The 24,062-nt window shown below is 39.0% G+C and overlaps 1 protein-coding gene across 4 annotated transcripts in view; it reads right to left on the bottom strand.

Annotated features, from left to right (window-relative positions):
• The window catches only part of WDR19 (WD repeat domain 19), a 135,078-nt gene extending 111,319 nt beyond the window's left edge, over positions 1-23,759 (bottom strand). For 3 of the 4 annotated variants that reach the window (XR_003211248.2, XM_025887014.2, XM_025887013.2), the window contains exons 1-3: positions 5,362-5,473; positions 2,214-2,305; positions 1,852-1,917 (exon numbers count right to left, since the gene is read on the bottom strand). Coding sequence is in view for 2 of the 4 variants with exons in the window: in XM_025887014.2 (XP_025742799.1) it covers positions 1,852-1,917; positions 2,214-2,305; positions 5,362-5,367 (164 nt within the window). In the remaining 2 variants the exon portion in view is untranslated. Of the gene's footprint in view, positions 1-1,851; positions 1,918-2,213; positions 2,306-5,361; positions 5,474-23,665 lie in introns of those variants that run through there. The other variant, XM_073891545.1, reaches the window with a different exon arrangement.
• Positions 23,760-24,062: the final 303 nt, after the last annotated feature.

The following is a 24,062-nucleotide window of genomic DNA, read 5'->3' as shown; positions in this document are numbered from 1 at the left end:
GTGGTATATATACACAATGGAATATTATGCAGCCATCAAAAGGAATGAGATCTTGCCATTTGCAACGACGTGGATGGAACTGGAGGGTGTTATGCTGAGTGAAATAAGTCAATCAGAGAAAGACATGTATCACATGACCTCACTGATATGAGGAATTCTTAATCTCAGGAAACAAACTGAGTGTTACTGGAGTGGTTGGGGGTGGGAGGGATGGGATGGCTGGGTGGTAGACATTGGGGAGGGTATGTGCTACGGTGAGCGCTGTGAATTGTGCAAGACTATTGAATCACAGATCTGTACTTCTGAAACAAATAACGCAACATATTTTAAGAAAAAAGGAAAAGAAGAAGATAACAGGAGAGGAAGAAAAGGGGAGTATGTCAGAGGGGGAAACGAACCATGAGAGATGATGGACTCTGAAAAACTGAGGGTTCTAGAGGGTAGGGGGGTGGGGGGATGGGTTAGCCTGGTGATGGGTATTGAGGAGGGCACGTTTTGCATGGTGCACTGGGTGTTATGAACAAACAATGAATCATGGAACACTGCATCAAAAACTAATGATGTAATATATGGTGATTAACATAACAATAAAAAAATTAAAAAAAAAAAAAAAGTACCAAGGTGTACCTGGGTGGCTCAGTAGTTGGTTAAGCATCTGTCTATTGATTTCAGCTTAGGTCATGATCTCAGGGTCATGAGATTGAGCCCTGCATTGGGCTCTGCACTGAGCATGGAGCCTGCTTAGGATTCTCTTTCTCCCTCTCCCCCTGCCCCCGCCCACCAGCCACCCTGCTCACATGGACACACACTCTCTTAAAAAAAAAAAAAAAGTTTAACAATGACACAGGGACGCCTGGTGGCTCAGTCGGTTAGCATCTGCCTTCAGCTCAGGTCATGATCCAGCGTCCTGGGATTGAGTCCCGCATTGGGCTCCCTGCTCAGCTTCTTCCTCTGCCTGCCATTCCCCCGCTTGTGCACACTCTCTCTCTCTGACAAATAAATGAAATCTTAAAAAAAAAAAGTTTAAAAAGTATGTTGAAAGTAACTATTTTCCAACAATTTATGAGAAGAAATAGTACAGTGATATGGGCTTATCTTTCCTGCCTACAAACAAAATAAGACTTGTTTATAATTAGATAAAAATCTTTCATATGGACTCATTCATAATTGTACCTTAAAGCTTCCCTGTGAATGTATGGAGGTTATAAATATCAACTCTAACTCATATGCTATATGTCTACATATTTCACTAACTTATGTATAAAAAATCAAATCCCTGGGGTGCCTGGGTGGCACAGTCAGTTGGTTTTGGCTCAGGGCATGATCTCAGGATTGTGAGATGGAGCCCTACACTGGGCTCCGTGCTGAGCACAGAATCGGCTTGGGATTCTCTCCCCTTTTCCCTCTACCCCTCCTGTTAATGCTCTGTCTCTAAAAATAAGTAAATAAATCTTAAAAAGCAAAACCAAAAAAAAAGCAAATCCCAGGCGCCTGGGTGGCTCAGTTGGTTAAGCGACTGCCTTCAGCTCAGGTCATGATCCTGGAGTCCCAGGATTGAGTCCCGCATCGAGTCATGCATCGAGTCCCACATCGGGCTCCCTGCTCAGCTGGGAGTCTGCTTCTCCCTCTGACCCACCCCCCCTCTCTCAGATAAATAAATAAAATCTTTTAAAAAAACAAAACAAAAAACCCCAAAAACACAAATCTCTTTGTAAATGAAGAAAGCAAAAGAAGAGACACAGATTATATATGTTGTTGTAAAATTCTATTTGATTATAGCTTTAAGGAAATACTTTTTTATCTTTTAGGAAAGAAAGCTTGAATAAGTTTCTGATCCACCTCTGTACTTACCCAGATAAGTTAATTTCACTTCTTTTTTGACCATGGCGATCGAAGATTTTCACAATATGATCAGCTCTAAAAGCAATCAGAACACAAAAAATATGTTTCTTTTTAAACATATATATTAAAAAATTAAGCTGCCATCCAAGTGATTTCAATGTTCTCTCATGACAGTTTCATAATTTATATCTACAAAGTTATTACCAGGGAAAAGGTTTTATGAACTGTGATGTTAATGGAAGTGAATGTATTATTTTTCCCACTATACAACCATCATACAAGAACTTCCACTAAATAAATGGTGTGGTTATGCAGGCATACAGCCATTTGAAGCCAGGATGATTTACTTAAAACATTCACTGATTTCTTACCCTGTTACTGCAAGGTAGTTTCCTGATGTTTTTTGCCAGGTGAACCGTACTGGTGTGCCAAGCCAAGTCTTTTCGAGCAGTGAGAAAATACGCTAAAAAGATAAAGGTAATTTTTATATTTTCAAGACATGCAATTTAAGGGTCCGTCAAAGATATGAAAACAGTAGGGTTCAAGATAGTAAAGGCTTATTGTTAGAGCTTATCCAGAAAAAGTCAACAATGTAACAGACAAAATGACTAATCAGGTCAACCAACCAACCAACTTCTACAATCTGGTTGTTTGTATGGACAAACAACAAACTTTGTATGAAGTATGGACCTCAATACACAGGCAAGTATTTATTATAAATTTTGGTTTTAAATGTTTTTGAATATTAATTTTATAAAAATTATAATTTTAATGTTTTACATGTTAAAGAGTAAAATAATTTAAACTTGAATTTAGCTAATCAGTAGCATGGATTTTTTAAAAAAATTTATTTGAATTCAGTTAATTAACATATAATGTATTATTAGTTTCAGAGATAGAGGTCAGTGATTCATCAGTCTTATGTAACACCCAGTGCTCATTACATCACATGCCCTCCCTAATGTTCATCACCCAGTTACCCCATCCCCCCACCCCCACCCCCTCCAGCAAATCTGTTTGTTTCCTATGATTAAGAGACTCTTATGGTCTGTCTCCCTGATTTTGTCTTGTTTCCTTTTCTTCCCCCTCTTCCCCTATGATCCTCTGTTTTGTTTCTTAGATTCCACAAATGAGCGAAATCATATAACTGTCTTTCTCTGATTGACTTATTTTGCTTAGCATAATACCCTCTAGTTCCAACCATGTTGTTGCAAATGGCAAAATTTCATTCTTTTTGATGGCTGAGTAATATTCCATTGTAGATATATACCACCTCTTCTTTATCCATTCATCTATCGATGGACATCTGGGCTCTTTCCATAGTTTGGCTACTGTGGACATTGCTGCTATAAATATTGGGGAGTAGCATGGATTTTTTTTAGATTAAACTTAAAACTACCATTTAAAAAATCTTAACCATGATAAAAATACAAACTATTTCATTCAAAATTTTCTTCCTTTACCCATTAGTCATATTTACTTAATCATTAAGTGCTTAATTTAGCTATTAGGTGGACAGTGTAACAACTGAAAAGTCTTTCTTTTCACTCAGTCAGGAACTGGGGTACCCAATAGGGAACCCACAAAACACAACTGGACTTGAAATTTTATTGAGGGCTTGAAATGTAGGTAGTCCGAATTTAGATATGTTGTAAATGTAGAATACATAGGCATTTCAAGGAATAGAAAAATGTAAACTATCTCATTGATAATTTTTATATTGATTACATATTGAGATAATATTTTGGATATACTGGATAAAATAAATTATTTAAATTAATCTTACGCATTTCTTTTAAAACATTTTAATGTGGCTCCTAAAAATTTTAAGTTACATTGGCTTACAGATTTATATCAAACAATACTGACCTAGAACAACTAAGAACATAGAGCTTGAATGAAAAATTTAGATTTTATTAGGTTAAATTATAAACAATTAGGTTAAATCATAGACCGTATCTAGGCATATGAACTTTACATAGTACTACAGGAGGCCTGACAATCTGAGTGGCCACACAAAACTCATCCAGTGCTTGAAATTAAACACCAAGGGGCACCTGGGTGGTGCAGCTGGCCAAGGGTCAGGCTCTCGATTTCTGCTCAGGTCATGTTCTCAGGGTTCTGAAATTGAGCCCTGCACTCAGCAGGGAGTGTGCTTGAGATTCTCTCTCCCCCTTCCTCCTTGTCCCTTCCTCTGCTCACCCATGTTTTCTAAAAATAAATAAATCTTTTAAAAAAATTAAACACCAATCAATAAGCATTTAGTATGTTAAGTAGATGAAATCCACCTCTATTGGAAACAGGAGTGTTCTATAATCACCAGTGCATCCACGTTTTGTGGAGCCTGAAAACACTTTGAAGGGGGGGAAAAAGCATAAAGGCATCTTTTGCAATTTTGTGACCACGTAGCCGTGGAACCCCCTCATGCAAGTGAGGGATCCTTAAACTTAAATTTCATTAGCTTCATGGTAGACCTCTTCTGGCTGAGATCTTACCTATTTTTCTTCCGCGGAGCTACATTTACATGCTCCATTTACAGTACAGTCAAAAAGTACTAGCTTCACAACCAGAAAAACAAGGTTTGAATTTCGTTTTTTACTTCTCAGTTGTAGGGCTTAAAACAAGTCGCCTAAATTGCCTCAGGCACAAAACTCTCAATTGTAAACCAAGAATAATTATCTCCTCCGTTCTGATACTTCATGAATTCTGAAGCGCATTAGAAATGTTAAGTTATGATTAGCGGTCAATTCCAATTTCCATGCTAACAGCCACGAGGAATCCTTAGGACTTAATTAATTTTTAAATTGAACTATCCCTTTCTTTGCCAGATCAGAGCAGAGAGCTATTGCTGTAGCAAAGCAGAAGGGTTTTGAAATGAGCTGTAGCCAGTGACTGGGGATGGGGTTCACCTGAAGCCCAAGCGTAGGAACGGTGTGTGCAGAGGATGATGCTCTCCAGCAAGACCTGCGTGTTTAGGTGCAGATTTCTCCGTGACTTATGTATATTAGCCACTGAGTGATTTGTACATTAAAGCAGTCACAGGCAATACAATTTGACATTATTCTTTCAGAAGCTTTTCACTCTTTTTAAGTGCTGAGCAGTCGCGCGGCTTGCCAGGGATTCAGCTGCAGGAAAAGAACCAGTTCGTGACCCCCGATCCAGCCAATTTCACTGCGACCCTCCAAGCATACCGTTCTTCCTGCGGTGCGAAGTTCGGGGTCTTTTCTGACCCAGACTGCTCATTTCAGGCCGTGCCTTCAACTCCGTTCACGGTCCCAGAAATGAGGCCTCCTTCTCCGCCTTCTCCTCCTCTCCAATTTTCTTTCTTTTCCCCTCCTTCCCTCAACTTCGCCCCCGCTTTTCCCCTCCCCGGTCACCCAGCTCTCTTCCCCATTCCTAACGCACCCTGGAAGAGGGAGTGAGGGCACAAGCCCCTATCCTCGAAGTGACGCTCAGCAGGCTAAGAGACAGTGGTCGCGTTTTCCCGCCCCCCCCCCGCCGGGATTTTAAGTTATTTACCTTCATCTCAAGGCTCGACCGGCCGCGCGATCTGGCAAATGCGCAGGCGCACCTGATCTGCTCCAAGAGGGCTAACGCGTTCCCGTCACCCAGGAGACCGCGCGAGCAGTGACCAATCAGCGAACACTAGCTGAAGGGCGGTGCCTCGTGGGGTCTTCCGCAGGGGAGGGCGGGAGGCGGGGACTGGAATCACGTGACGCTGGCAGAGGCCGGCCCCGAAAGATTGCGCGTCAGGAGGCCCTGCTGAGCCCTGGCTTCCTGGTTGGGCTCTGATTGGATGAGACCGGGGACTCACCCGAGGGAGGTGGGCTCTGTGAGCCCTGAAAGGCGCCTGCGTAAATTTCGGCCCCTGGTTCCTAAGATGCCTTTGGTGGCGGTTGGGGGCGCCCAGAATCAAGGAAACGAAAAGGCACTGACTGTTGGACGAAACGAGAACGGAAATTTGCTCTCGGGGCAAATGCTCTTACATAGTACGCGCAAAGAGGACTTGGACAGGCCCGTGCGTCATCTGTTTTTTTCCTTTCCAGGCTTCTGGAAGAAGAAATAGGATGTGAGAAGTAGTTTTGTTTTGTTTTAAGGCGTTCATAGGCCAACTAAATTGGGCAAGAAAAATGAGTTCTAAGTGCTTCCCTCCTTAGACTTTGGACCTGGCAGCTTTTCCCCAAATACTATGTCCTGCCATAGATTGGTGCTTTATTATTTAGAGTATGAAAGTACTTCTTTTGCCCAAGTGTCTGAAAATGTTGAACAATCCACCCTTTTCTTTTTGACTTTAGGTAGGAATCATAACGCTTAAAGAAAATGATTTCTGGGACACCTGGGTGGCTCAGTCAGTTAAGCTTCTGTCTTCAGCTCAGCTCAAGATCCCGGGTCTTGGGATCGAGTCCCACATCGGGCTCCCTGCTCAGCGGGGAGCCTGCTTCTCACTCTCTGCTGCTCCCCCTGCTTGTGTGCTCTCTCTCTCTGATTAATAATAAAATATTTTTATGATTTCAATGAAATAATAAGGGGTGTTGCCATTCTTAAGGAGGGTACTGTTCCCTTGCTTGGGGGTTTTGATGTTTAGGTTTCCCTTTAGTTTTAGGTGCAAGATCTGCCTGTTAAAATGAAGATGTTAATAGGTGATTGAGTGAAAGAAAACGATTAAAGAAGTAGAAATTCAGAAATTGGCCATGCAATATTTAAAAGAGTGAATGGGACTTTTTAGGTTTAGGGAATGTAGGGGAGACAAAATTTTGCCTCTGCCCTCTTAGGGTTTTTTGGCTAGACCTAAGAATTAAGCCGACCTAAGACGGATTAACAGAAGAAAAGCCTACAAATATGTAGGTGTTACCTGAAATGGGAGCCATCCTAAGGAAAAGACCCAAAGAAATGATGACACCTACATGCATGCTTTTATTTTAGGTTGAACCAAGAGAGGAAACTGGGAACACAAACTATGTGGTGAGGCTAAAGAAAAATAATTATTTTAATAAGGTCTGTTTGTATAGACTCTCAAGCTCAGCTTCTGCTTGATGATAAGAATGCTTCTGGTACAGAGAGGGTATTTCACATGGGAGTTTTTCATCCCTTGTTTTCAGGAAGAAAAGATTAGAGTACTCATTTGCATCTGCTATTTTTTGGGGACCTTTAGCTCAAAATAATCCTTATGTCAAAGTGGTTTATTTTGGGGTGGCATATTCTGCCACCCTTCAGGGGAAGTCTACATAACAGAGAAAATTAGGCCAGAAAAATGAAAATCAGGAGAGTGTAGATTCCTGCAAACCAGGGCAAAGCATTTCAAGAGATTCAAAGTAGATACTATTTACTCTCTTAAAGATTTTATTTATTTATTTGAGAGAGAGAAAGTGTGCACAAGCAGGGGGGAGGGGCACAGGGAGGAGCAGGGAGCCAGATGCAGGACTCAATCCCAGAACCCCAGGATCATGACCTGAGCATGCTTAACTGACTGAGCCACCCAGGCGCCCCCAAAGTAGATACTATTTAATAGACTATTGGGTTTGTCTCAGAAGAGGAAGTTAAGGTAAAATGATAGAATAAGGATAACAATGAATTGAAAGAGGTCAACTTGGGATGCCTGGGTGGCTCAGTTAAGCATCTGCCTTCAGTTCTGGTCATGATCCCAGGGTCCTGGCATCGATTGCCACATCGGGCTCCCTGCTCAGCGGGGAGCCTGCTTTTCCCTCTGCCTGCTGCTTCCCCTGCCTGTGCTCTCTCTTTCTGTTTCCCTGACAAATAAATAAATGAAATCTTCAAAAACAAAAAAAAAGAAAGAAAGAGGTCAACTTACTTAGAGGTAGTAGGTAATTAGGCTTACTGGGCTTTTTTCTTTTTATCTTGTTTTTGTGGGAACGTGTTTTTTAGTTACGAATTCCATGTCCTGTCATAGGTCTAATCAAATTTTCTACTTCTTTTTGAGTCAGTTTTGATTGTGTCTTTCTAAGAATTTGTTCTTATCATCTAGGTTATCCAATTTGTTGGCATACTGTTGTTCACAGTATTCCTTTATACTTTTTTATTTCTATAGGGTCAATAGTGATGTTTCTTCTTTTATTCCTGATTTTAGTAATTTGAATGTTTTCTCATTTTTCCTGTCTAGTCTAGCTAACTACGTCAATTTTGTTGACCTTTTAAAAAATAGATTTTAGTTTTGTTGATGTGATAAGCTTAATTGTGTCCCCCACCAAAAAAAAAAAGATATGTTGAAGTCCTAATCCCTAGTGCTTGTGAATATAGCTTTATCTGGAAATAAGGTATTTGCAGATATAATTTAGATGCCATTTGCATGGCCCTAATTTAATATGACTTATATGTACTTACAAAAATAGGGAAACTCGAACACAGACACACAGGGAGAATGCTATGTGACAACAGAGGCAGAGACTGATGTAGCTACACTCAAAGAATGCCAAGGATTGTTGCCCACATCAGAGCTAGGAAGGGGCAAGTAATAATTCAGGGGGTACATAGTCCTATTAAACACCTTGAAGTTGGACTTCTAGCTTTCAGAACTGTGAGATAATAAATTTCTGTTGTTTTAGGTCACATGGTTTGAAGTATGTTGTTACAGTAGCCCTAGGAAACTAATACAGATTTTGCTGCCAGGAATTGGTGTGCTGCTATAACAAATACCTAAAATGTAGTAATGGCTTATGGCTAGAGGCTGGTAGAATTTTGAGGTACTTGGTAGTAAGCTTAAATTGCTTTGAAGACATTGTTGGTTGAAATGTGGACATTAAAGGTGTTTCTGATGAGAGCTCAGACAGGAGAGCTATAGAGGAAGTTTCTGGGTTTTTTAGAGAATACATAGATTGTCATAACATAATGTTGCTGAAAATTTGAATCTTCACAGTGCTTCTGGTGAGGGCTCAGATGGAAATAAGGGACATGTTATTGGATGCTGGAGGGATCCTTGTTATAACGTGGTAGAGAATTTGGCTGAATTGTATTGTGTTGGGTGGAAAGCAGAATTTGTAAGTGATAAACTTACATATTTAACTAAGGAGATTTTCAGTTAAGGTATTTCAGTAAGGTATTCAGTAAGGCACAGCCTAGTTTCTCCTTGCTGCTTAGTAAAATGTGAGAGGATGGAAATAAGTTGAGAATGAACTGCTAAGCACAAAAGAACCAGCACTTGGTTATTTGGAAAATTCTCAGCCTATCCAGATAGCATGTTCCGGAAACAGGGTCAAGGGTATGGACAGAAAACTATTTACTAAAGAGATTAGGCATGTGCCTTATGAATCCAATCAACCATCTCAGCAAAAACAAAGAGTAGTGAACTTCCAGATATGGCAACATAAACATCCCCTTGTGCCCTGTTGTACCCACACCCACACCCCCCAAAAAAACCAACAGCCAACCACTGAGAGATGTATAGAGCATCATAGAGTTGTGAAACAACTTCAAGAGCCAAATTTATGTGTAATTGGAGTCCCAGAAAGAGCTGGGGGTGGAAGAATAGAATATTTGAAAAAGTGAAGGTTGAAAAAATTTCCAAATTTAATGAAAATGCTAACCCCACAGATCCAAAAATTCAATGACCACTAAGCAAAAGAAACATGAAAAAAAACTAAAAAGTTATTTAAAACCTATGATGAGAGAAAATCTTAAGGGGCGCCTGGGTGGCTCAGTTGTTAAGTGTCTGCCTTTGGCTCAGGTCATGATCCCAGGGTCCTGGGATCGAGCCCCGCATCGGGCTCCCTGCTTGGTGGGGAGTCTGCTTCTCCCTCTGCCCGTCCGTCTCTCTCTCTCAAAAATAAATAAATAGGGCACCTGGGTGGCTCAGTCATTAAGTGTCTGCCTTCAGCTCAGGTCATGATCCCAGGGTGCGGGGCTCCCTGCTCAGCGGGAAGCCTGCTTCTGCTTCTCCCTCTCCCTCTGCTTGTGTTCCCTCTGTTGCTGTGTCTCTCTCTGTCAAATAAATAAATAAAACCTTTAAAAAAACATCTTAAAAGAAGCCACATTAAGAAGATAAATGCATAGAGGAGCAAAGATAAGAAAATGAGTAGACTTCTTCTTGGAAACCATGCAAGCCAGAAGACCGTGGAGCAACATACTAAAGTACTGAAAGAAAAAAGCTGTCTATATAGAATTCTATACTCAGAAAAAGATCTTTCAAAAATGAAAGTGGCCAGCAAACTGAGTCCAGCAATATATATAAAAAAAGAATGTACACCATGGCCAAGTGAAATTTATCCAAGAAATGCAAGCATGGGTCAGTATCTGAAAATCAATTAATACAATATGCAATATTAATATAATAAAGGACAAAAAAATGTATGATCACATTAATAGACAACAGAAAAACACTTGACAAAATCTCAAAAACTTAAAATTCATTCATGATAAAAATACTCAATAAACTAGGAATGAAATGTATTTTCCTCAAACTGAGAAAGGTCATCTACAAAAAACCATATAACTAACATTATACTTATTGGTAAAGACTGAATGCCTTCTCCCTAAGCTTAGAGGGGGAAAGGGATATCCACTCTTGCTGCTTCTACTTACCATTATGTTGGAGGTTTTAGCCAGGGGGATTACTGAAGAAAAGGAAATAATCTCTAGATTGGAGAGGAAGAAGTAAAACTATGCAGATATCATCCACTTGTACAGAGAAAATTCCAAGGAAGCCACTAAAAACCATTATAATAAACTAATAAATGAGTTGAGCAAGTTTGTAGGATATAAGATCAATACACAAAAAGTGAATTGCATTTTTCTATACTAGAAATGAACAATCCAAAAGTGAAAAAATTTAAAAATTTATGCATAATGGCATTAAAATAAAATACATAAATTGAATAAAAGTCCAAGATTTGTACACTAAAAACTATAAAATTTGTTTGTTTAAAGAAATTAAAGAAAAAAATGTGAATACATACCACATTCATGGATCAGAGACTTAATATTCTTAAGATGGCAGTACTTCCTAATGTATAGATTCAATAAAAATCTCTATTAAAATCCCAGCTATCTTTTTTGAGGAGATTGAGAAGGCGATCCTAAAATTCATAAGGAATTTCAAGGGACTCAGAAGATGCAAAATAATCTTGAAAAAGAAGAACAAAGTTGAAAAGCTCACATTTTTTTATTTTAAAACTTACTGCAAAGCTACAGTAAACAAAACAGTGTATTATTAGCGTAAGGATAGCTATATAGATCAATGGAATAGAATTGAGAGTCCAGAAATAAAACTATACATTTGTGGGCAACTGATTTTCAAGAAGGTTGTCAAGACAATTCAAAGGGGAAAAGAATTAAATTCAACAAATGGTGTTGGGACAACTGGATATCCATGCAAAAAATAAAGTTGAATCCCTACCTCACAGAATATACAAAAATTAACTCAAATGAATTAAAGAAATAAATGTAATAGTTAAAATTATAATATTCTTAGAAGAAAACATAGGAATTTATTACTTTGGTTTATGTGATTGTTTCTTGGATATGACATCAAAGCCACAAATGACAAAAGAAAAAAAATTGTAGACTTCATAGAAATCAAAACTTTTGACCCTCAAAGGACACCACCATGAGAGTAAAAAGACAACCCACAGACTGGGAGAAAATATTTGCAGATCATATATTTGATAAGAGACTTGTATTTAAAATATGTAAAGAAATCTACAACTCAATAATAAAAAGACAATTCCATTAAAAATGAGCAAATAATTTGAACAGACATTTCTCTAAAGAAGATATATGAATGGCTAATAAACCCATGCAAAGTTGCTCAACATCATTAGTCATCAGGGAAATGTAAATGAAAACTACAATGAGGTATCACTTTACATGATAGTCATTGTCAGTTTAACTTGTATTTCTCTGGGTGCTAATGAATTCAAACACTTTTCTGTTGGTCATTTGGCTCTTCTGCACATTATTTAACAGTATTCACTAATTTTATGTAGTTGTCTTTTTTTGGTCAATTTGTAAGAGATCTTTTGCGTAATCTTGTGTGGTTAAATAAGTATTTTAAAAACAGCTACTTGGTTCTAGTCTTGGTTTTGAAATTTTCCCCTTCTTATTGACTTCTTGATGATTTTTTTAATTCTAATTTTTTACACTGAAATCTTTAATATATAGTGTTTATTTCTGTAAATGGATGAAATGGGGATCTTCTTTTATATTAAATGTGGCCCAAACTCTTCTCCAGACATTCACTCAGGGTAGAGCTTGCCATACCACATGTATTTTTATTTTCTAAAAATTTTTTAAAAGATTTTATTTATTTATTTGACAGAAAAAGAGACAGCAGAGAGGGAACCCAAGCAGGGGGAGTGGGAGAGGGAGAAGCAGGCTTCCCGCTGAGCAGAGAGCCCAATGTGGGGCTTGATCCCAGGATCCTGGGATCATGACCTGAGCCAAAGGCAGACGCTTAATGACTGAGCCACCCAGGTGCCCCGACACGTATTTTTATTATACCCAAGAAAGGAGTCTGCAGGCCAGAACACCTTACAGTTACTTTAGTTTCAGAAAAAAAAATCATTCCATTTTGATGAAACTGCTGCTACATACTGTTGGCTCACCATTCTGGTGTTGGCAAGAATGCAGATATTCTGCATTAGTCTCCTTATTTTGTCTTTTTGTGGGGGGTGCTTTTTCTTCCCCCTATAATATCTTGGTAACTTACATAATTCCCCCTACTTTCACTGACTTTACTTACTCTGTTTTCATTACCTAACCTTATAGCTTTCCCTACTCTAAATCATTTCCTTATAATTAATATTGCCCATTCAACAATTCTTAGTCCAAGGAAAGGACTTTATTTCAAGTCATTTAGGAATGCTAGAACTTCACCATATATTGTAACCATTTCTTTTTTTCACTGTATTATAAAATTGTATTGTTAGCTTTTCATGTTTCTTTTTTAATTTTTTTAGCTTTTCATTTTTAATACTCACTTTTATCTCAAGTTTGATGAAAATTACAGAACTGGTCAGTTTTAGTATGTTTTTAAGAAATTGGCTGGGAACACTTTCAGGCTTGTGAACATCATTTTTCTAATATTGCAATAACTTAGTAATTAAACAAAGCTGGTAAGTAATGGTCATTGCATATTTAACTTTAAATATGAATACTAAATACATTTGGATTTTTCAAAATTTTAATTTTTGTGCATTACCTCATAAATGTGTTTATAGATTTAAATGTTTTTCAATTGTAAAATTATATGACCCTTTTAAGGACTGCATAGCGCACTAGGGAATTGAACTTGGTCATAAGTTTAAACCCCCAGTTTAAACCCAGTTCATGACACTTACTAGTTTTTTGTTTTTGTTTTTGTTTTTTTAAGATTTTATTCTTTAGTAATCTCTACACCCAACATGGAGCTGGAACTCACAACCCTGAGATCAAGAGTCACACACTCCACTGACTGAGCCAGCCAGGTGCCTCTAGTTTTTTGACCTTGAGCAAATTACCTCCTCTGACTCTGTGCTCTGAAGTTTAAAATGGTGATAATAATACCTACCCTCATTTGATTTTAGAGAAAACTAAGTTAGTTAAAAAGAGAAAAAAAAGAAAACATAAAATCCCACTTTCAATATATATTAGTTTTTTTGTGTATTTCCTTCTGGGTTTTGCTTCTATGTATACCTATTTTACTATGCACTTATAATTACGGTAGGTGCATGTATTTAACACATTTATTTAGGTCAGGTAATAAATATAACGTATTTATTAGGCTGCTCAGTACTGAAAATAGAAAAGCATACATTCCTAATAAAATGGATTTTTAGTTTTCCCGTACCAGGTTAAGTCAATTCTTTCTTCAACTCCCTTCTGCTGAATTAGAGCCTGAATCATTTAGATCATTGATTCTCTAACTTTAGTGTGTATTTGATAAATTCAGTGTGTATTAGAATCACCTGGTGGGGGGTGCTGTTGAAACAAATTGCTTGTCTCCACCCCCAGAGTCTCTGATTTAGTAGGTCTGCAGTACATTTGGAGAATTTGCATTTCTTTTTTTATAGTAACTTTTAAGATTTATTTATATATTTGAGAGAGAGAGAGAGAGAGAGAGAGAGAGAGAATAATCAGGGGGAGGGGCAGGGAGGGGCAGAGGGAGGGGGAGAAGCAGACTCCCACTGAGCAGGGTACCTGACATGGGGCTCCACCCCAGGACCCTGGGATCATGACCTGAGCCAAAGGCAGACACTCAACCAACTGAGCCACCCAGGTGCCCGCCCATTTTTTTTTTAAAGATTTTATTTGTGTGAGAGAAAGAGACCCTGAAGGGGGTGGGGAGGAGCAGACAGAGAGGGACAAGCAGACTCTCCACTGAGTGCCCAGCCCGATGGGGGCTGGATTCTACGACCCTGAGATCATGACCTGAGCCGAAATCAAGAGTCAGATGCTCAACTGACTGAGCCGCCTAGGCAGCCCTGGAGAACTTGCATTTCTCCCATGTTTCCAGGTGATGCTGATTATGCCTATCTGTGGATTGCTCTTTGAGGCCACTTCAGGTAGTTTCTTATGTCCCCTTCACTTTTTGTCATATGTGACACTAAAACAGCCTGTATTCTTTTTGATGTTGATTAAGTTTACAAAGCAACAATACTTTTCCTAGTATATGCCTTCTGAAAAATTTCAATTTATTTTTTTTAAGATATTATTTATTTAATTGAAAGAGCGAGCATGAGCAGGGGGGAGGGGTAGAGGGAGAAGGAGAAAGCAGACTCCCTGCTGACCAGGGAGCCCAATGCAGGACTCGATCCCGGGACCCTGGGATTATGATTTGAGCTGAAGGCAGATACTTACCCGACTGAGCCACTCTAGCATCCCTCAATTTATTATTTTTAAGTTGCAAGAAGCATTTGGTATTATTTTCTAGAAGTCAGGGATCCTAATTAATGCCTGGTTTTCCATTTTTTGTTATTCTTGTTTTTCTCATCAGGCTGACAGAATAGGTAGGATTTCAGTAGGGAGATAAGAAAGGATATTGAGAGATAATGAGGTACAGTGGAAGATGCAGGCAAGGCAATTTGAACTCAGTAACAATCACTTAGTAACTTAGATAATGTACTTAACTTCCTCAGCCTCACTTTTTTTTAATTGAAATATGTTTGACATACAACATTGTGTAAATTTAAGGTATACATGTTAATTTCATACATTTATATATGTAGTATGATTGCCATTGCAGTAATAATTATCAGCTTCACTTTTCTTATCTACAATGGAGTTTGAAAATTAATAAAAATATTTTTGTTGTATTCTTCTGGAAATATTTGTATCCTTTGCAAATGCTTGAATCCTTTCCTGAATGCAAAATCTTTTGTAATATGATATTTGGGAAAGAAGGGAAATCCAGCTCCCCATTCTAAAATTTAAGAGCCAAGAACATGATTAAGCCTGTTCATCTGGGAAAGGATCTGGTGTCCACTTATATGGAAGAGGTTCATTGAAGAGTTTGTTAAGCCATTACACAACCTGTCGGAGAGGTAATTCTAGAATGCACAGAGCTCTTTTTGTTTAAGCTATACAATTTAAAATTGATTGCTTATTTAAGTATAAATAGCTGTTATTATAGCAATCTGCAGAAACCTCTAATTTATTTGGAAAAGCATGGCATTATGAAAAAGTTGTATTTTCAGAACCTGCTATAAAAACTGGTAAAGAATGCAGGAAGCTTGTCAAAGGATCCTGAAAAAAATGAACATAATTTGCTATAATATCAGAAAAATGTTTTTCCAAAGAGAGAAAGAGAGACAAAGAGAAGGGAGAGTTTCCAAGATGAAGAGAAAGAGAGATAGCATGGGCTTGGGGATGGAAAATAATGACGTTTATACTAAATACTGATAAAAGAATAGGAAATTTAGGTAGAATTCAGGGTGTTTTTTTTTTTTAATAAACATAGAGAGTTCTTTATTGCACACTACATTTCCAACAAATGCCAGTATTGTTGATCATCTTATGTTTTTGCCTCCAATTTATCTTTTAGACTTCTGGTCTTTAAAATAGCCATTTGAAGAAATATTTTTTTTATTACCAATATTATATAGAAAGGAAGTCTAATAGTCATACTAACTAGGGAAAGATAGTGTATTCAAAAATAATATCTGGCTAGGGATCCTAAATTGAACATTTCCCTTTGGTTTCCTAACTAATATCAGTAGCTAAAAATATTAATGTCATTTAAAATTACTAACTGCTATATGATTAATTTTAAGCTTAAAATAAAATTGGATATTCCACATTAAGCCAGTTATTTTTGTCCAGTTCTGTCTGATGCATGATTCTAGGTACAGATACATGGCTATGAATCAAATAGCCAAGGAAATTAAGAAATTAAAGTTAGTTCTGGGCTCATGACAATTTAATGATTCCTATTCTCTAGGGGAAAATTTTTGCATTACTTCCCCAGAATTCATATAGAGTAGGAGTTCTTAATGTTGGCCACCATTAGAATTACTTGGGGGTCACTTGGGGTGGCTCAGGTTCAATCCAGATTAAAACAGAATTTCTAGAGATGGAGCCTGGATGGAACTTTCTTGCTTGATTTCCTTTTTTGTTTTGTTTTGTTTTGTTTTTTAAACTCTGTGGTATCCAGCCAGAATTGAGAACAACTGATTTATTCTACAGTATGCTAAATCCAAGAAAGCAGATGGAAATCCTGTTTTGTTTCTGAAGGCAAATAGCCTCTTCTCTTCACAAACCTATGCTCAGAAACGTAAAGGGACTCTGTCACTTTGGAAACCAGTTTGATGGTTCCTCAAAAAGTTAAATATAGAATTACTGTTAAGACCCAGCAATTTCACTCCTAGGTATATACTCCAAAGAATTGAAAACAGGGACTCAAACAAATACTTGTACACATATGTTCAGCACTATGACGTTAGCCAAAAGGTGGAAACAACCCAAATGTCCCAAATGGATAAACAAATTGTAATACACCAATATTATTATTATTCAGCCATTAAAGGAATGAAGTGTTGATACATTTCATGCTACAACATGGATAAATCTTAAAAATATGTTAAGTGAGAGAAGCCTGACATAAAGGGTCACATGTCTTATGATTCCTATATGAAGTATCCAGAATAGGGAAATCCATACAGATTGCAAATTGGGGGTTGTCAGGAGCTGGGAGAAGAGGGAATGGGGAGAACTACTTGATAGCTATGGAGTTTTCTTTTGGGCTTACAAGAATGTTTTAGAACTAGAGAGAAGTAGTGGCTGCACATTATGAATGTACTAACTGCTATTAAATTACTTTTAGTATTTATTCTAAATTTTATATAGTATTATTAATTTAATTCACTTTAAAACTGTTAATGTCATATTATATGAATTTGGCCTTAATTTTAAAAAAAAGCTACGCACAAACATCAGATCTTTACATTTAATGTGATTTTCAAACCTGCGCACACCTTGGTTGTGCAGTGGCCTTTGGTGGCCTAGAGTCCCTGTCCCCGCCACCCGTGATCGCGCTCCGAGGCCCGTGAGGGGTCACCCCCATGGTTTCCACCAGCCCACACGCGCGACAGCATAGCAGCCATCCCCTCCAGCGGCTCGCTCGTGGCCACCCACGACTATCACCAGCCCGGCCTGGGCTCCACTTCCAGTAATAGCTCCTGCAGAGGTGCGGAGCATCCTGGGGAAGCCATCCCTCACCACCCCGGTCTCCCCAAGGCCGACCTGAACCCTGGTGGGCAATGCTTCTTTTCCCAAAAGTCCACTCTCCCGTACGCGTCTACAGTCTTGGAGTCCCCAGAACGCTCGAAATCTTCCCAGGCCTCCAGCGGCGCGATCACCTGTGACTTGGCTCTGGAAGCCATGAGGAAGCAGCCTGGCAAAGCCAACACCGGGCCCCAATCCACAGTGGCCACCACCAGGCTTCAGGAGGCGCTGGGGCCTGCCCGCCCCTCCTCTCCCTGTAGGCTACAGCAAGCAGAAGCAGTTGGGTTCTTTTATATCAAAACAGCAAAAGATCAAAAAGTAAGTAGAGAGACCTTGCAATGGTGTGCCTTGCACCAAGTGGAAAATAAACTCCAAGAAGCCAGTAAAAAAAAAAAAAAAAAAAAAAAAAGTGATTTTCCTGCTAAAACCAGCTTTTCTGAAAATTAAAGCTTGTCATTAAAAACAACTAATGAACCTAATTAATCATGTGATGCAGGTATTCTGTCTCATAGATAGCCTCAGGTAGAAGCTGTGACTTACCTATTATTCAGAATATATTCTGAATATACCTAAGAATATACTGTATCTGTATCCAGAGATTTGAATTTCTTTACAACTGGGTGTTTTAGGTCTTCAGTGAGGAGCATGCAGGGACCAAAGGGTCTTCCTTGTCCCAATAATTAGTGATTTCAAAACTTCTGGCCCTGTCCTCAAAGGGTAAAGGATTAAATATACTGTTTTCTCTAATAGGTAGAGAAGAAGCATCCCAAAGAGAGAAGAAGAAATTAAGGAAAATAAAGAGAGAATAGGAAAAATCAGAGCAGAAGCATTGAGAGATGTGAATATTGTCTTAAGTAACTGCAGACTTAGAGGTTTTTTCTTTTTTTGAAAACACACCAGAAATGTGAATTTTTCTTAAAAAAAAAAGATATAAAGATGCTCTTATGATATTTAAAAATGCCAGGCAATGGGATATATTTGGAACCTAGGAAAAAGTTGCTGTTGGAGAAACAATCTTCTGAAAGAGTAAAAATTGCGGGTAAGTAATGCAACCGTTCTACCGCAAGATTCTGTGACTAACACACAGGATCACACACATAGGACAAAAGGGGTCAGAGGCCCGACACCTGCCCTTAGATTCTTTCTGGCTGAAGCCCATATCCTTAGGAGGACGGTAGGAATAACACGGAGCTGAGGCCCTAACACACGCTTGTTACATCAGGCCTTTTAAACCCTAAGTCTAGCCCTGAAGATAGAACACATTTTGACCTTCCCGGTTAATGTGTAAAAAATATGCTATTTGTAGGAAATGCTGCCATCATGACTCATTAAAAAGTGAATTGCCATGCATACCTAATAACTAGCAATTCCCTCCCCTGCTCGTCTTTGTATTTTCAAGAAAATCATGTTAAATGTAAAGATTTAATTTTTGTACATAAGCTTCTTCTACTTTTTACTTTGAAATAATTGCAAATTTATAGGCGAGTGCAGAGGAATGTGCAGGGAATTCCCGTATACTCTTCCCCCGGCCTCCCAAAATGTTATCATCTTACACAACTGTTGTGCAATACCAATGCCGAGAAATCAGTATTGGTACAATCCATACAGTTTATTCAGATTCACTAGTTACAGAGGCATGTTGTGTGTGTGTGTGTAGAGCTGTAAGCAATTTTATCACAGACTTGGCCTTGTGTAACCACCACCACAATCAAAATACTCAACCGTACCATCCCAAGACTCTTGTAATATTCCCTTATAGCCACATTCATCCCTTCCTCCACCATCTCTAACCTCTGGCAACCACTAATCTGTTCTTCATCTCTATAATTATGTTATTTCTTGAGTTTTAAGTAAACGGAACCATGCAGTAGGTAACCTTTTGGCACTAGCTTTCTTCACTCAGCATCGTTTCCTTTCAGAGGTTCATCCGTGTTGTGGCATGTATCAATGTTCCTTTTTTTTGCTGAGTGGTATTCCGTGGTATGGATGTACCACATTTGTTTAGCCATTCACCAAGTGCAGTTTGGGGCTATTAAGATTAAAGCTTCTATGAACATTCATATACAAGGTGCTATCTGAAATTCACTCTCCATTTCTGTGGGACAAATACCCAAGGATGCTACTGCTGCATAGTATGGTAAGCCTATTTTTAGTTTTGAAAGGGACTGCCAAATATTTTCCAGTATATGCATAGGCTTGTAAGAGGGGAAAATGTTCACTTTGAGAAATAATGAATTTCGCAAATGAAGTCTCTCATATCTCCCTAAATAAGTGAAATTTTTAAGGGAGAAGAGAAAGGAAATTCTTTCTTAACATATAGGGGTGCCTGGGTGGCTCAGTCGGTTAAGCGTCTGACTCTTGGTTTCGGCTCAGGCCACGATCTCATGGGTCACGAGATCGAGCCCTACGTTGGGCTCCGTGCTCAGCAGGGAGTCTGCTTGAAGATTCTCTCCCTCTGCCCCTCCCTCTACTCTTGCTCTCTCTCAAATAAATCTTTTAAAAAATAGATACAGTGCTTGGATTAATTGTATTTTAAGTTTTGTGACTCAGACATTTTCTTTTTCTACTTCCTCTGTAATGATTCAGAGGTTGCTCACAGCCTTTGTACCTCCGTGAGTTGTGGTCTCACAGAAAATGAATATAACCCCACAGCAGAGACAGTTGTCAGGGGCTTAGGGATAAAAGTAATTTTTGGTACTTTGGTTAAAAAGAATCACAAAAACAATATTTTCAAAGAAAGATTTATGAAAGAAGACAATAGTAGTTTCTATTGGCCCACTGACTTGTAAATAAAGTAGGAATTTCTCACGGTTCGTTATTATAAAACTTCATATAATCGAACTATGGCAGCTGCTAGCCTTCTTAAATAATGAAGGAGAGAATGAAGGAGATGGAGCCTTTGGTAGTTGGTATATTAGACCAGGGATATTGGCATATTTAGAATGGGACAAGGGAGATGACAGGCTAGAGAAATAGGGTATTCAGCATCAATTAACCTGTTCCTGGATCTCGTGATTTTTCTTTAAATTTAAATGTAAAAAATTGTGCATCTTTTCACCTTCTGTGTTCCTGTCTCCTTTTTACTTTTTCTCTGCCCTGGAAATCATAACTATCTGAAAAATAAGCTTTTCCCTCTAAATAAGCTTTTCCCTTGGCTCATCACTAGTAAGATATTGTAACATAAATATCACCTTAAACTCATAAAAATGTTAATTCCAGAGGTTTCAGCATTTCTTTCCATGCCTTCATTCACTTTCTCTTATCTCTCCCACAGGAAAGGGGATCAATTTTCTCCTAAACATTTCTTGAAAGGAATAGAAAACTGAATTTTGTGTGCTTCATTTGCTCTATCACAAATACGGTCATTTTCATAAACTCTATCTCATATGGGAGAGGCTGTCCATTGGCAGTTCTGAGATCAGATGTGCAGTCTTCAAAAATCAATTATTTGCAGTTGATTTGCAACTCCACTAATGTTTCCTATGCACCTGGGGAAGGCAAGGAATTTACTTTGTGGAAAACTGGAAGGAGGAGGCCTAGAACACAGAGAACATGTGTCAAGCTGAAAACGAGCCTTTTTAAAAATATATTTTACCAAATTTTGGAACAATCGGAGAGTTACAGAAACATAATTTTTTTCTGAAGTGTTTGAGAGAACGTTGTTAGCATAATGGTCCATCACTCCAGAATACTCTGTATTTCCTACAAACACACCTCTGTACAAAACCACAATACAACCATCAAAAAATCAGCAAGTTCACACAATACATAAACCTAATTGTCTCTATAATGTCTTTTTTTTAAGATTTTATTTATTTATTTGTCAGAGACAGAGGGAGAGAGAGACAGCAAGCACAAGCAGGGGGAGCGGCAGGCAGAGGGAGAAGCAGGCTCCCCACTGAGCAAGACCCCGATGCGGGACTCCATCCCAGGACCCTGGGATCATGACCTGAGCCGAAGGCAGACGCTTAACCGACTGAGCCACCCAGGCGTCCCTCTATAATGTCTTTGATAGTGAAAGAATTCAATCCAGGATCATGCATTGCATTTGATTGTCCTGTTTTAGTCTTCAATCTGGTACAGCTGCTCAATCTTTCCTTAACTTCCAAGTCTCAACACGTTTGAAAATTCGAGACTAGTTATATTGTAGAATGACCCTCCATTTTAGTTTGTCTGATACTTTCTCATGATTAGAGTCAGATTATGCATCTTCAGCAGGAATATCACAGAAGTGATGCTGTGTTCTTCTCATCCCATCCTCTCATGTGGCCTAAGATTTTGATTTGTCCCATTACTGATGATGATGATCACTTTGATTACTTGATTAAAGTGGTGTCTGCCAGGCTCCTCAATTTAAAGTTACTCTTTGCCCTTTGTAATAAATGAATATTTTGGAGGGAGGTTCTTTAAAACTATGTAAATGTCTTGTTCCTCCTCAAACTCTCAGTGTATGTATTTTAATACCTGTGTGGGTTCATATTTTATTCAAAGGGTTATAGTTCATTGCTGTCCTTTATTTTTAAGCTTAAATAGGATCCAGTTTGTTTAGTGGAAGCCCCTCCAAGCTGGTTTCCAGGTCCTTTTCCCATGTCCCCCACATTTTTTGAGGCCGATATTGTTTACTGGCACAATAAGATGTTTTAGGCTCATCTTGTATTTTTCCTGCCCCAACTCTGGAACCAGGCATTTCTACAAGAATCTTTTATTCCTGTTAGGAAATGGTATTTAGAAGTCAAGATCTGGGCACAAGCTGTGATCACTGCTATTCCCAGATTCTCTCTGTGCAGAGAGCGTGCTAGGGAAATACTTGTCCGTTTGTCTATCTATCTTAACTATCTTGAACTGTGAGTTTGATGTGGGAAACAAAGGCAGAAGAAAAATTATTAAATTTCCTTACTACCAACAGCCCATTGACAAGTCCTTGAAACAGGCAGGGTGACATTCCTCTAGGGACTCAACTGCCTCAATGTTAATACTTTGCTAAGAGCAGAAAGCAATCCTAGCCCGAACTCCGCCTCCCCAGGATCCTGTAAGTCTACTTTAACATATAAAAATTCCTTTGGAAACTTCCTTTATCTCTAAACCCCCAAGATACATGTTGGCAATCATCCCCCAAGCATATGGCCCACCGATATACATCTGAAGGGTCTCATGACTCAGGTTTTATTAGACAGTAATAAATGACCTTTTCTCAACAATAGTTAGCCCCCTCAAGGTCCTGGAAACCTTGCTTCCAAAATTCCTTAGAGACGGATGCTATCCCTAACCCCCTCCCAACTTGAAAGTCTATAATGGGTTACTCCTCATGACCCCATTGCAGCTCTTTCTGCCCATGGGTCCTGTCCCCGTGCCTTAAAAAAATCACCTTTTTGCACCAAAGACATCTCAAGAATTCTTTCTTGGCCGTCGCCTTCGAACCCTAATGTCTTTCCTACAACAAGTTCACACAGATGCATCCAATCCCAATTCAATGCCAGCATTCATTCTAGCTTTTACTATTCTGTATTTATAACTCCCTTTTCCAATGGTAAGAATCTTGTGTTTCATTAACCTTAATAATTACTAATTCGATTAATCCCCATTAACCATTTTGGGACCAATCCCAATGTCTGTGGGTTTTTTCCACACCATCAAGTAATTCTCAGACACCAGCTGGGTATAATACAATTCAACTCAATTCTTTTTTTTTTTTTAAGATTTTATTTATTTATTTGTCAGAGAGAGAGAGCAAGAGAGCGAGCACAAGCAGTGGGAGCAGCAGGCAGAGGGAGAAGCAGGCTCCCCGCTGAGCAAAGCCCGATGCTGGGCTCGATCCCGGAACCCTGGGATCATGACCCGCGCCAAAGGCAGACGTTTAACCGACTGAGCCACCCAGGTGTCCCTCAACTCAATTCTGACACTACCCAGGTAGTGTCAGATCCCACAAGTTAAGGGCTCAGTCCCACAGGACTGCTGCCCCCATTCCCTCAGTTCAGACAATAATCACAAGTCCAGGTTGCCACCTGTGCTTCGGATCAACCGGCTGGCTGTAGATGGAGTTTCCAACAACCCCCTCCTTGGGTTCGATTAATTTGCTAGAATGGCTCACAAACATTTTACTTAACAGTTTGGTATAAAAGGATATAACTCAGGAAGAGTCAGGTGGAGAAGATGCGCATAGGGTAGGGGAATTTACCTTAAAGGTTCGGAGCTTCTCTGCACCCTCCAAGCTGCTGGTTTCCTCAGTTCTCCTCAGACTCACCAACTCAGGAGCTCTCCAAATGCCAACCCTTTTTTTTGTTTGTTTGTTTGTTTTTTAGGGAGGCTTCCTTTCTTAGGCATGATTGATTAAATCATTGGCCACTGGTGTTTTGAATTCAATCTAGGTCATAGGGTGGGACTGAAAGTTCCAACCAACTATTCACCTGGCTGGTTCCCCTAGCAACCAGGCCCCAGCCTTAGGGACTCGCCGAAAGTCGCCTCATTAACATAACAAAAGACACCTTCATTGCTCTGGTCACTTGGGAAATTCTGTGTTTTAGGAGCTCTGTGCCAGAAACTGGAAGGAAGACATAAAATGTATGTTTCCCATA

This window comes from Callorhinus ursinus, unplaced genomic scaffold (assembly GCF_003265705.2).
Source record: "Callorhinus ursinus isolate GAN/ISIS: 27379988/994484 unplaced genomic scaffold, GSC_fseal_2.0 scaffold4, whole genome shotgun sequence".
Taxonomy (NCBI): domain Eukaryota; kingdom Metazoa; phylum Chordata; class Mammalia; order Carnivora; family Otariidae; genus Callorhinus; species Callorhinus ursinus.
This window is presented reverse-complemented; position numbering and strand designations above follow the sequence as displayed.